The sequence below is a fragment of the Oryza sativa genome, chromosome 2, assembly GCF_034140825.1.
Source record: "Oryza sativa Japonica Group chromosome 2, ASM3414082v1".
Classification (NCBI taxonomy): Eukaryota; Viridiplantae; Streptophyta; class Magnoliopsida; order Poales; family Poaceae; genus Oryza; species Oryza sativa.
Genome location: NC_089036.1, coordinates 7612234 through 7627104, shown reverse-complemented (window position 1 = coordinate 7627104; position 14871 = coordinate 7612234). Strand labels below are relative to the sequence as shown.

General features: G+C 38.7%; 1 protein-coding gene across 1 annotated transcript; it reads right to left on the bottom strand.

Moving 5' to 3' along the window:
* Window positions 1–2129: 2129 nt before the first annotated feature.
* Window positions 2130–6941, bottom strand: LOC4328817 (uncharacterized). Its single transcript, XM_015767227.3, has 7 exons — window positions 6818–6941; window positions 6586–6690; window positions 5861–6037; window positions 5213–5383; window positions 4692–4901; window positions 3498–3583; window positions 2130–3238 (listed from the first exon to the last, which is right to left on the bottom strand). Exons 1-7 carry the CDS (start codon window positions 6900–6902, stop codon window positions 2591–2593), a joined length of 1482 nt encoding a protein of 493 aa, XP_015622713.1. The 5' UTR covers window positions 6903–6941; the 3' UTR covers window positions 2130–2590.
* Between the last annotated feature and the right edge of the window lie 7930 nt (window positions 6942–14871).

The window sequence follows — 14871 nt, the reverse complement described above, 5'->3', positions numbered from 1 at the left end:
TTGTACTGAATTATCCATATGATTACAGATGTAAATTAAATATTTTGTTAATAAACTTAACAAATATCTTAGAAAAGGGATATGAGCAATGCAGTAGAAGTATTTTTTTATGAAAAATCATATTTTCAAGATAAAAAACATATTTTCAAGATACGTAGAACAAATAATCCGCAACAATGATCCGATGAAGTGGCTCAAGAGAACTTGTCACAAATATTCTAAAAGAATTTGTATATGAACTTCCAATAATATTGCATACTACTCTAAAGACTCATTGTTAAATCCATCATACATAGAGGGAGTGAGAGAAAAATTCTAGCATATTTATATACTATTAAAACTGACATTTTTTATTCTTTTAGGCTAAATAATAATAAATTTTAACATCATAATATTGAAAGTACATGTAAATTTTCCAAAAAAGAAATCGTAATATTTGTTAGTTATTGTGCATGATGTAATGTATCCGAAGTAAGTGTGCATACGATAAGTTTCCATGCTACTATGCATGTCACATGCATTTGTCATTTATTTGAAGTTGATAAGTTCGGATGATTTTCTGGGAAGTTAAACTAATTACATGGAAATGTTGTAAAATTACTGCATTCAGAGGAAGCTTAATATGTACTCCCTCCATCCCAATATATGTGCACCTTCTAGATTAGTAGTTTTAGGATATGACACATCCTGTCTTAGATCTAGCTATGTTGCTGACCTTAGGTTCCCTTTGTACGAAGGATCGGCAAAGAACTTCAGAACGATTCAATTTTATTTTGACATTTCCCCCCTAAATCCCTTTGGTTTATAGGAAAGAAAGAAAATAACTATGGATTACATTCCTCTGGCTCAATTTTATGTGGGGGGGGGGGGGGGAATAAGAAAGAGTCCTAGCCTCTTAGAAATTTTACTTTGTTTTATTTCTTGTGATATCCTAAAACTTATGGAGAAATAAAACAAAATTCAGAGCAAGAATAAAGCAAAGTCATATACAGATAAGTCTATGGCTTACCTAGTCTAAAACTCAATTGGTACTGTCAGTGATGCTCTTACGAGCAGGAGGAAAAAAAAACAAATACTTGCCCGTTGTGTCGAGAAGAAAAGGCGGCTGTGGTTTTGGATAGGGATGTTCATCAACGGTTTTCTCAACTTGTTCAAAACCGGAGACGAGTAATGTTAGTCAAGTAATTAGCTTAGCCGCCTGTTGGACACACGCACACACAACTACAAAAACGACTATAGCTAAATTTGGACATTTTGTTCAAAACCGAAAACGAACAGGTCATAGTCTGAGATAAAGGATGAGCAATATCCATCCAAATGTCCATCCATCAGGTTGTTAAATTATTGGATTTCACATGTGACCCCGGGGGGGGGGGGGGGTCACAACCATGAGCTCCGAAGATGAAGTCAACAGACAACAGTACAGTAGTAGGACGGTGAGTGAGTCCCCAAATCCCAAGGTATTTTCTCATCTCATCATGCGAGTGCCTTTGCACCTTTCAGGCAAAGCAAAATGGCAGTTCCCTCCTCAATTTTCTTCCGAAAAAGAGGCGCCGGAGACCACAAGACGTGCCGCCCAACAATGTGGATTGCTGCCATGTTATCACTTAATCTATCCAGATCTTGTTCAGTCGTAGTAGTAGTCCTACATATGCAGTCCAGTTCATGGCCAGGACCACCACCGCTTCGGCTGCTAGCTTCCCAAGAGTGGCAGACAGCTACATACAATTCAGGCCCATACAATTATCTTTTCCTTCTTCTCTTTGATTATATCTCCAACGATTAGATTATTACAGGAAGAAAGTTTGTTCAGATTAGCTGCTAATAGATGATGCATTGGCCATGTCGCCGAAAAACGGCCAGCTTTTGTTTTTGTTTGGACCCCAGCTTCCTGTTGACTGCTGTTGCTGCTGCTCACACGTCAGAATCCTTCAAAAGAAACCACACTTTGTCACGCGGAGACGCCTCGTATTCTCCCTCACATGGCAGGATCACATATCATCAAAAGTTAGGCCGCCCATGGAGTCAGAAAATCTGAATAATTCAGAATTGACAACACGCACACAGATGCAAATCCTTCCAGGACTGTCCAGTCAGCATCTTGGTTTTGCAGGGTAGGACCAGCAGTGTAAAGAGAGAAGAATGAGACCTCACTTTCATTGACAGCTCAAGGAGAACTAGGATAGGAGCTGCATTTCAGCTGGTTTGACATTGGACTTGCCTGTCATGACAGATGGCCCATGCACCACAGGCTGTAACATAACATGGCAAGACCAGAGCTCAAGCATGCAACATGAAAGGTATTGAGCAGATCAAAATTACTACCAGGCTACGGGTTGCTTTCTGCGCGAAATTACATTTTGGCTTTCCCCTGAACCGCATAGAGGGATTCCGGATGCCAAATTGATATAGGATCACCACCTAACTAGAATGACCATCTGCCGCATCTCATCTTATGGGTGGTTACAACTGGTGAGAAAATGACCCATAAGCACCGGCAGCAGCTTTGTGCTTTTGCACAACGACTAATGGAAGTTGATATCAGTACACTGGGGGTAGATAGATGCCGAACGATGGCAGGAACGGGGCATCAGTACCTGTAGCCGCTGTCAGCACCATATTTGCTTCTGATGTTGTAGGGATCATACTTTGGGTCACTGTAGTCTGCGGGCTTCACTTCCGCAGGCTTGGGCTCCGGATGACTAGTCCCATAAACAGCTTCCCCACTCTTCTCCCGGTGGCGGTGGCGTAGCCGATCTTTTGGGACCTTTGAGCTCACTTGAGGTGTTTCGGATGAACCGTAGAACTCCGCGTATTCCTGCCTCTTGGAGGACCTGTGCTTGCTTGACAGCGTAGAATCCCTAAATTTGGATGATTTGACACTCTTCTGGGCCTTCGGTGCTGTTTCGTTTACTGGGTTAGGACCATGGAGTGTCTCGGGTCTCATTGGAGTGCTACTTAACTTCTGGGCTACTGGGGTCTCCTCTGTGTCTTCAGGCATCACAAGCCTGTCTTTGAGTGGAGTGAGGTCTGTTTTTCTCTTCCCATGTTGCAGGCGTGATGGGACGAGCCTGAGAAGCTGATTCCCCACCCCTTCAATAACAAGTTTCAGTAGATCACCAATAAGAGTCCCAAGAGAAGGCCACCCAGCACTTGGCTCCTCTTTCAGGCTCTCCACAACCAAAGGTGGCTTTCCCACGGTGCTGCTCTCCTGATGCTCATCTTCAGGTGCTTCGATCTGCAATGGCATCCACACAAACTACTATGTAAATAGTGGGTTCAAATTCATGAAACAAATACTGGGGATTCTCTGCTTCAGTCCATTGTAACTGAAAGCAAGAACCTGATAATAGTTTAAAGTGACTAAGAATTCTTCATAACAAAGCTTCAAGAATACTGATACTGCAAAATGCAAGTGAAAAGGACCAACTGAAAGCCAAAATCCAGCATATAAAAAGACAACCGAATCCCAAAATGTAACAAACAGAAAACACTACCTTTTCAGCAGTTGATGACCCAAATCCATGTTGCACAACAGAGAAAATATATCCGGCAACAACAGCACCAATGACCAATATGATATCTGTGAAAATAAACAAAATCAGTGATCAAGTCTAGACATGTTCTTTTTCTTTTGAAAAATGGTACATAAACTGCAGCAAGAAGTGAACTAATGATAAAAACTAACATGTTCAACAGGTAAATGAACATGAAAATAATTGTAAATCCCTACAGCTCTGGTGTCATACAGTCATAATTTAAGATAAGTTAGTGTAGAAATATAAATGATTCAGCCAGAAACACAAACACAACACCAACTGCATTATTACCTCTAGAAAAAAAGAGTCTCTTAGGGATTATGAAAAAAAACTAGTCATTTACTCAAGTAACTCAGCTTTCTAAACAAGATTTATCATGCAAACTCCAAAAGTCTAAATAGAGGAAGAGGCCCAAAATATGATATAAAATTACAGATGGCTCACTAAGAAAGCTGCAAATCACTGGCCATAGCATGCCCATCCACAATTTATTTGATACTATTATGCCAGTTCCAGGATGGCATATCTCGTTATAAATGGTTGAGAAAGTCATGGTCTATACTACACTTGTATTCAATCAACAAATTCATTTATAGCGATCCGTATGTTCAAAAGATCTGCTACAGACTATGTTTTCTTATGGCGCGTGCTAGATCTACATTACTGATATGGCACTAATAATATTACTTCTGGTTCAACTTGACAAATCAGTATGCTACCATAGAATTATAAATACAGGGATACATGAAGTAAAAAACATCTAGCAATTTTACCAACTTCCAATTCAGATATCATTTCACATCACAACTTTAAAATAATAATAAAAAAATCAGAACGCATGTATTGGGACCAAAGCGGTCGAGTGAGCCACACTTGATGTAAAGAAGAAAACTGTGTGGTGATCAATTAATCATCCATAAAAATTCAAGGATAGCACCACCAAACAGAATTAGCACAAAACTTAAAATAAGGCCCGGAAACCCTTTTCTTGTTCAAAACTGCCTCAAATATTCAGCCAGCTAACTCCTCTCTCTCTCTCTAACATAAACAACATTTTCTTAATGTTCTAAAGAACATGACGGATAGGACAACAAGCAAAAACATCTAGATGTAAAGATTACAAACATAAAAAGTAAAAATAGGAGAATGGACCTGACGATAGAAGAGTTGCATCCTGGTAGGTACAATCTTCTTGCGGAAGGGCAATTTTCCTAAGTGCAGCATTTCCACGGTCAATAACCAGCAAAGAGCACATTTTCTTCACATATACCACATCAAAATCAGTAGAGAACTTTGCATCTTCACTTGGACCATCCCTATAACCTGGGATGTTTGATTTTCCACCAGCAATGGTGGTCACTCCTGCACAGAAAGTTCATTCACTTCATTCGCCTAGTACTAACACAGAAATAATGCATAAAATACATATGTCATCCTTCTGTTTCTAAATAGCTGTCACATTTGGCTTTCACAGTTCAAACATCGACCAATAATAAATTTAAATAATTAATTAGGTAAAATGAAAATGAACTTTCATATTTGCATACAAAGTACAATAATAATACTGTACATGTAGGTATTTACATATATATTGCAAACAGAGGTAAGAGTTTGTATTAGGTCAAAAGTCACAGCTGCTTTGAGAACAGATGTAACATTAAATTGTAGCACACCTGATTCCCCAATCTTCCGAATTGCTAAGTTTGCTGTATCAGCAACATAGACATTTCCTGTATCATCCACGGCAACGCCTGTGGGGCGTTTGAATCGTGCATCACTTGGTTTGCCATCTATATGGCCAGAATGCCCCTGGAAAGAACCAGCAACCAGTCTTCCTCTGCTATCTGCAGAGGTTGTAATATCAGTCCCAGTATCTAGTATCTACACTACTAGTACTAGATGATATTCCCCTGAGCACAAACAAATGTGAAGTTCTCTCTCCATCTCTCACTACCTGAAAACCGATTTTATGCATGGATTCCTAAATTCAGTAAAAAGAAGGTATTCCTAAATCTTCGAAATAGATGACATTATTTTCATGGAAATATCAATTATTTAAAAATTGGTATATAAATTCATTAGAGCTACATAAGAAGAAAATGAAAAAAAAATATTTGCATATATGCTTATTAGCCACTGATATGTTTAACAAAGCTAATTTTAAAGTTTCATGCCTTTGGGGAAAGAAGGAACAAACTCTGATCACTCCTAAAAACAGTCCGCTGGATGACACACCAAAAAATGTTCCATGTCATATATTACATTCATATTTAAAATAACCAAGGAAGCGCTGAGCTGAGGATGGCAAGAAGAAAACATACACTCGGACAGTGGCGGAGTTATTCGCACAATGTTGCTATGTGCCGAGTCCACTGCAAGGAGCTCTCCACCCTCAACAGGGGACACCCTAATGGTGTGTGGCGTGACGCCAAGCTTGTCCCCTTCCACGAGCGTCTCCACAAAGTAGCCGCTCTCAAACTGCAGAGCCACACCCCCATCTGCCGCATCAGAGAAACACCATCAGCATACAAGGACACAAAATAATGATAATGAAAAAACACGTGCTGTCCACAAACACATTCACTAAATAAAATGATGCACTCTGCTAGATCTGGAAGCCCCTAAGTTCACTTTAGTGATGTGAGGATGCATGAAATTGAACATAGGCAGTAAACATTGTTTTGCTTAGGTCACACGCACAGAGTGGCATTTGAACTCAAGTAAACAAAAATGCAAGCATAGACAATATAATACAAAACACTGGGTATGTTTGGTGAGCTTGGTCATCTTAAGAATACTCTGGTTAAACTCACTTCCTCACAAGAGACACCACCCAACATACTGATACTAACACACTTGCTAATCAGTAATCACAAGGTAAGTCGTCCGAACTGCAGAAAGCCAGAAACAAGCAAAAATAACCTAATAAATCGTCAAATCACCACTCCGCCAACTAATCGAACTTGCGCTGCTGACTACTACTACTAGTAAATAAACCCTGGAACAGTAGCAACTAGCAAACCAAGTCGGCAGCTATGGCGCTCACCGTACTGCGGGTGCGAGGGCTGCTTGTGCCCGTGCGACGACGACGACGACGACGAAGGAACCCGCGGCCATTTCACCACCGACGACAGCTGCCTCACGATGCTATCTGCAGAAAATCCCCCCCACAAAAACAATGTCAGGATCGAATATATCCCCGCCCATTGCACGCCGCCGCCACCCCCAAACAAACCGCGGCGCGGCGGGAGAAGAAGGTGGCTGGGTTGGGCGGGCACCTGCCGGCGACGGGAACGCGGCCGCGTCGGTGTGGACGGCGGCGAGGGAGAGCACGAGGAGGAGGAGGAGGAGGAGGGAGGCCATGGTGGGGAAATGGAATCTCTCCTCGCGATTCGGCTGCGTGAGAGAGAGAGAGAGAGAGAGAGGGGAAGGGGAGGGTGGCGGAAAGGAGTTTTTTTCTCTCCTTTTCTTTTTTTTTTTGTTTTTGCGGGGAAGCGGCGGGGTGGTGGACTGCTGCTGGTGTAAGGTCGGTGATTAAATGCAGGCAGCAGGTGGTAGCAGGCAGTGATGGCACTGGACGCTGCTGATCGATGCTGCGCTGCTACACGAGCGTGTCTTTTGGCACAATGCGTCATCTTGTGTTCAGAGATGCGTCAGGATGAGTTTTTGATTTGTTTTAAGTTTAACTAAATCTATAAACAAACATAGTATCACTTATAATATTTAATTAGTTTCATCAAATCAATAATTGAATATATTCATAGTAAATTTAACTTGGATTAAAAATGTTATTATTTTGTTCAAAAGCTTGGTCAAACTTAAAAAAACAGTTTGACTTTAGCTAAAATTAAAACGTCTTCTAACCTAAAATAGAGAGAGTGCTAGATTGGGTTCTACTTTTTCAGCTAATCGAACATGGGATTATCACGGGTCACACATTCTAATCTATAGTAACATTTTGTAAAAAGAAAAAAAAAATACTCATCAGTATTCATTGGTACAAGTGTTTTTTTTTAAATAAGAAATTTAAACTTTCGAACTAAATTTCTAAACTAAACACACCGTTATCTCTCTTTTTATTTAGCTACTAGTTCTTCCTCCGTCGTAAAATATAATTACTTAACATCAGATTAGACATATTTTAATATTATAAATTTTGATATGAGCATGTGATATGTTCAAATTCATAGTACTGAAACGTGAAACGTATCTAATTTGATTCTATATTAGGCTGTGTTTAAATCTAGGGGTGAAAATTTTTGCCGTGTCACATCAGATATATGGACACACATTTGAAATATTAAACGTAGTCTAATAACAACAAATTACAAAATCCGCCAGTAAACTGCGAGATGAATTTATTAAGCCTAATTAATCCGTTATTAGCAAATGTTTACTGTAGCACCACATTGCCAAATCATGGAGCAATTAGGCTTAAAAGAATTGTCTCGCAAATTAGTCGCAATCTGTGCAATTGGTTATTTTTTAGCCTATATTTAATACTTCATGTAGGTGTTTAAACGTTCGATATGACAGGGCGTAAAATTTTGGGATGTGATCTAAACACCCCCTTACTTACGGATGCTGTCTGCGTATTCACTCAATAATAAAATCTCCGACTTTTCTTTTGGGTTTTTGGCAGCACGGTGATGATTTAAACCACGTATGATCAAGCCCTAGGAGCTTAACATAAAGTTGGCAAGGATAGAGTGGGCCTGGTGCAAAATGGGCCTAAATAATGTCATAACCCAAATTAATTTGCTGACCGGCCCATGCATTCCCAACTCCTAACCTTGCTTTATTCGTAGATAAAGCAAATGTTGATGAGTGATGGCCGTGCTCATGGACTCATGGTACAATTCAAGCGCACAAACGACAACTAGCCCGAATTAGTGGCCGGTTTTAACGTAAGCAAGCTGTTTTCGTTCTTACAGGGAGGCAAAAGGCAATGTCTAGCTTAATTGGACTTTAATTTCTTCAAATGTTGTACCTTTGCAATCTTTACAGCAAAGCATTAGGCTGTGTATGTAGATGACGAGTGTCGAAACAAGATTTCGGCAATAAAAAAGGATGGCTATCAAGCAGGAAAAATGGATGGGTTTGAAGACAAGAGATTTATACAGGTTCAGGGCCTCTCAATGAGAAGTAATACCCTACTCCTGTCCGGGGATTGATCCGCCGAGTGTATTATTGATCGTATGATCTGGGAGAAAAAGTTATGCCCCAAGAGGCATCCGAACCCCTCCTTATATAGGGGGAGGAGTCCGTATTACAAGATACATCCCATATTCCTAACGGAATAGACGGATAAAGATAAATTACAATCGTAACCGACTAAGATTCTCGGATATTTCCTTGATACACAAGTTAGGAAATTAATCCAAGTCCTTTAAAGATATTCTATCTACATATAGTACCCCTATACCCAGTCAGATATACATGTCATGTGGGTATGGGGTATCCATAATCTTCACAACGAGTTTAAAGAGCACCGACTAATTTACTTCTCTTCACGTGCGTTGAATATTGTACATGTTACAGTAGCAGAGAAGCAAGGTTAATTTGTTCGAATTATCACTATTTCCATTTAGGGGGAAAAAGGGTCTCGTTCGAATTTCTCCCCATGCACACACACGGGGAAAACAAACATATGCCTTTGTACCACTGGGACAACAACTAAATCCACAGAATTGTTACCTTGACAGAAATTCAATTGCTAAAATCGTGCAATTTTTTAGTCGTCGGATGTTGTCTAAGGTTCACTCTGGCCATGCTATCCACGCTAAGATTCGTGCATGGCAAGGAAAGATAAATTTATTCTTTTGGATATTTTGCACATTTAATTTGTTCATTGCCAAATAAATGCTACCACTCTCACGAATAAATTACTTGTTCTTCTGGGGAAGCACCAGTGGTGTGGTGGTAGAGTCGTGGGTGCGTAACTCTACCCACTATGGTTCAAATCCTGGTGCTCACAAAAATTACGCATATGCAAGTTGGTTTTCAACAGAACTTTAGTGAGATCAGTATGTGCCGCTGGTTTCCATCGCTTAGAGCATGTGCTAGGGGACGCATTCGCGAGGGTGTGAAAATGGTGTTGCACGTGTAGTGGCGTGTGTGCGTGTAAGTCTGTCGTGTAATTAAAAAAAACTTGTTCTTTTGATACCAATTGTATGAAGATCAACAAAGAGTCATTCGCTATTTCTTTTTTCTTAATTGCGCGGTGCACAAATCGGCTCTATTTCCAATTTTTTTCCAATTATTTTCTCGCTAGCTAGAGAACAGTATCAAATCAAAAGTGGCTTCCTCCACATAGAGAAGGAATTAAACAAGCTAACATAATTCCAAGATACGATGCGAAAGAGACGAAATGATCGATCGACCGGCCGGATCGATCTATGTCATATATATGCATGCATGCGTATGTTTTATATGTATGTACATGCCAACTTGCAAGAAACTCATCGCTTTATTGACCGAAAGCAAGGAACCACGTGTAACCACTCCTCTCTCTTTAATTTCTTCTTCCCTTGATTCACCAGCAATTTAATTATTACCTTCTAACTACCAGCACACACACATATTAGCTCTGCCTTCACGTACCAATTAAACATCTCTCTCTCTCTCCTAATTGCATTTTTATTGCTCTCTTCTTTTGTGTGTCAGTGTGTGTGTGTATATATATATGCCCCCATTTCTCGATCAATGCAATCTATCGCCACATTTGAAAACCTCTAGGGTCAAATATAAACTTAAGATCGATCATATTTCATATAGTTAACTAGCTATAGTTTAGTAGTGTGAATATATTTATTGCCTATATTAATATATACTACTCCAATATGCAAGCGATGATGAGCTCGAAGAAGCTCTTAGCTCTCATTCTGGCCATGGCGGCCATGGCCGCCGCCGGCCTAGCCTTCCTGCAGGCGAGCGCAGAGGAAGGAGCAGCAGATGATCAGCGCCGGCATGCCATGGCGTCGGCGGCGGCGGAGGTGCCGTGGCGCCGCGTGCTTCGCCATCGGCCGGGGAGGAAGGAGCACGGCGGCGGCGGCGGCGGCGGGGATGACGGCGACGACGACCTCGACTGGCGGTCATGGCGCATCCCGCCGTCCGGGCCGAGCAGCCGGGGGCACGTCGCCGTAGACGCGGACGCGCCGGAGAAGGAGAAGAAGACGGCGACGGTGGGCGGCGGCGCGCCGTAGCTGGCCTAGATCATCATCATCTGTTCATCTTCCGTGAGCAGGGTAAGCTTGCAATAATGGGCAATGGACGCTTGGTATGAATTAAGAATTAATTAATCGATTAATTACATGTCTTAATCAGTATATATCCGTGTGTCCTGTGTACGTGTACTCGTATAAATATACGTTTGGTTGCATGATGTCAAGTACGTATACTATTCAAGTGTTTATGTAAAAGATCTAAAAAAGAGATCAATGGAGTACGTGCTCACATGTATATATTTTGTGGTTTTTTTTTCTTGCTTTTCTTCTTTTGCGTGGATGTACTTTATATACACGTATATATGTGTTGTGTGTTTCTGTACTGTACCGTCTCTAGATTAAGAGAAATTAAATGTTATCAAAATTAAATATATTTATCAGAAAAAGTAAAAGCGCTGTTCAGTTGCTTAGAGTGAAAGAAGATTAGATTTGCTGACGAACTTAGGATAGGTAAGAAGAAAGGGAAAGCAAGCATTGAGCCGGAGGTTGAGGAGCAAAGGCAAGTTATGTCTATGCAATTGCATGCTGGCAACCATGGCACAATAACCATGCATGATAGATAGCTTTGGTGCCACGACGCGGCTAGATTTCTCCATACACGAAAACGAAACATGCCTGTTGAACAGTACCAAAAGATGTTGACAAGTTATTGGCTAGGAGACTAGGAATGTTTGTCATATATTGGTCATATGTTCATGAGTTTCACTCTATCTATTTTATTCATATCTTTGAGTTTTGTCTCGTTGGTATCTATCTATTATATACTAAAAGACCATTAAACTTCCTACAAACACTCTCAAACCGCCACGTGGCATCCTAAAAATACTCCCGAGTCGCCGCGTGGCATTCTAATAAAATAGAGAAATCTGACCATCGATTTTCACTTAAATAGATGGGCTCATTATTTTGGATCATTAGATTATCTTTAACGGAAAAAAAAACTCCTGCCGTCCCTACCTCCGTGCAGGATGCGTATTGTACGCTCCCTATCTTCCCTTCTTTTTTTTTTATCTTTGTTTCTTTCTTCTTTTTCTATCCTTATGAAAAAAATCCCTACAAATAGACATCGTACGAGTAAGTCCATTAAACTTTTTAAAAACACTCTTAAGCCACCATGTGGCTCCTACAAACGCTTCTGAGCCGCCACGTGACGCTCTGATAAATTAGAGAAATCTAAGAAATTCCAGAAAAAAAAAGAAAACATCGTACCATTTATTTTCTCTTTACACACCATTAGATCTATATATGTAAAAAAACAAATGTCACGTACGTCCACACCTCTCCCTAGGTCCCTCATCTCCTAACATGTACCTACATCCAAAGTACGTATGTCTCCCCGCCCCTCTCTTCTTCATTCCATTTATGGTAGCAAAATTTTATATATAAAAAACACAACAACTAAATAATTAGAATATCTTATAATATATTCGATTTTAATTTGAACTATGTTTACCATATTTTGGTATGTACATATATAAGAAACATATCATTTGACATAAACCCCTTTATCGCAACTAAATAGTAACATATATCATGCCATCGTAAATGATCTCCTATTATCTCTCCTGCTCACTTTCTTATCCATATTTTCTAGTGAGCAGTTCAGTACATAAAGAACCAAAAAATGCTATATTAACTATCTATTATATACTAAAAAATCATTAAACTCCCTACAGATCCTCTTAAACTGTCACATGGTTTTCTAAAACCACTCATAAGACACCATATAGTGCTCAAATAAATTAAAAGTTCCTAGAAATTATGATAAAAAAATCAAACCATTGATTTTCCTTTAAATAGGTAGATCCAATAATTATAACTGCTACATCTCACAAAAATAAATCCGGTACCCCCACCTCCACCCCTACCGTATGTGAGCATGCATGTACGTACGTACCTCCACCGTCCTACTCATCTCTAGGATCCAATTCTCATATCCTATTTTTAATATAACTTATCCTATTTTCTACCTAACACATAATATATAGAAAAATAATAATAGCTAAATGATCATGACTCTCAAGTTACATGTACTTTTCACAGTTTATTTGACTTTTTGTATTATTTATAATTAAATTCAAGATCCATATTGCCCATATTTACTATATAGAAGTTAGATAATGCTGCTATTCTGACTACAAATATTTGAGCAAAATAGCACTTCGAAAATGATGAATGAATTCAAATGTGTGGGTCTAAATCCAAGTTCAATCACCACCAAGAAGCTTGGAACCAGAATGCAAACTCTGGGCATGAACCCGATGAAGGCGGAGCTACAAGACATTATTAGCGAGGTGGATACTGACGGTAGCGGCATCATCGACTTCTACAAGTTCCTGGACCTAATAACGCACTAAATGATTAGATGAAGGGCAAGGACTAAGAGGAGGGGGGGGGGAGGGGCAGAGGGAGACGTTCCATGTCTTCGACAAGGACTAGAAAATAGCTTCATCTTTGCCACCGAGCCCCGCCACGTCCTGTCTAATGTATCAAGAGAGGCTCACTGATGAGGAGGTCAACAATGATCCGCGAGGCTGATGGTGACAGGCGGATCACCACAAGGAGTTTGTAATTAAATTCAGAACAAAAATATAAAACAAACAATTTGATTAAAATACACAAACAAAAATTAAAAAAACACTAAAACTATAAAAAAATATAACAAGATTCCATGTAGAATATAAAATATCAAGAGTCACTATAAAAGTATAAGTTATAAATATCTAAAATTTGGAATAATAAAATAAGTATTAAAAGAAGAGATCAAATACAGCACGATACGGGGAAATTTAACTATTTGCCACTCTTGTGACATGGCAATTAACGATTTGCCATACCCTGTCAATGACATGTGGGCCCTCATGTGTCTATGACATGTGGGCCTAATGGCAAATCGTTAAGCACCACTCGTAAGAATGGCAAATAGTTAAAAGCCCCCACGATACGAGATTAAGTGCAATTTAAAATCCCTAAAAAGACAATTTAGAATAAAGTAATTTGATTTGAATACAAAGTCGAATTAAGAATCCCTCAATCACTAAATTCAAAATACAATAAATATTTTTTAAAAGAAATTTTCTATCTTTATTGATTCACATGCATAAAAATTGCATGTATATGAAGCAATTAAAGAGAGGGCTAGCAGAATGGTAAAAAAATATATTTCAAACCAATGAAAGTTTGTCGAGATTTCTTCACGAAAAAGAGATATAATAAATAATCAATTAACAGTAGAAAATACATTACTTTAATTTTTTATTTTTTAGAACTATTTTCGGAACAAACTAATGCACATGCCCGCGCGAATGCGCGGGCTATCTTCCTAGTTAAAAATAAAGTTTTGTCCGGTGGCTATATGCCTTTGAATTTCTTTCCATCAGTTGTTGACTGCTACAAAATTTTAAAATAACTATATTGTTCTTCTCCTATTCTGAATTTCTTATGCGCTACCTACTTAAGAATACACCCCATCCGTTTTATATTAATGTAAGATGTTTATCTTTTTATAAGTCAAACTTCTTTAATTTTGGTCAAACTTATAAAAAACATATCATTATTTTTAGAGAAATAATATTCAATGTATAAAAATTAATTTGATATTATATATATTATTATGTTTTCTATAAATATGGTTAAACTCAATGAAGTTTGCTATAAAAAAGTCAAAACATTATATAATATGAAACGGTGGAGTATATCTGAATGTGAAATTTTTAGTTATAATAAAATCAAAGGAAAATATTATTTGACCACAAATTTGAAAAGAAAAAAATATTTTAACAAATTTTAAAAATTGATAAAATTCATACAAAAGTTTCACTGAGAATTTTAAAACTAAAATTATTTTTACCTGTTCTCGAATTTTGGTGAAAATGTTGTATGAATTCAAAAAAATGATTTGAAATTTTTTTAAAATTTTAGTTTTTATTTTTTTCCAAATGATTCTATTTAGTTTTTTATGAATGAATTTTTCACATGAGAACTGTGTTTCTCAATAAGTTGGCACATAAATATGAAAGGGGCATTCTAGTTTTAGAAAAATATAATCCAAAAATATGGATTTGGTAAGACATTTATAGACAGAAAACCTGTAATTAGAGGGCTTG

Coding starts and splice junctions, on each gene's coding strand:
- LOC4328817 (XM_015767227.3), bottom strand. CDS start 6,902: ATGGCCTCCCTCCTCCTCCTCCTCCTCCTCGTGCTCTCCCTCGCCGCC. Junction 5,384..5,860: donor AACTCCGCCACTGTCCGAGT/GTATGTTTTCTT, acceptor CAACCTCTGCAG/ATAGCAGAGGAAGACTGGTT. Junction 4,902..5,212: donor TCGGAAGATTGGGGAATCAG/GTGTGCTACAAT, acceptor CTTTCTGTGCAG/GAGTGACCACCATTGCTGGT.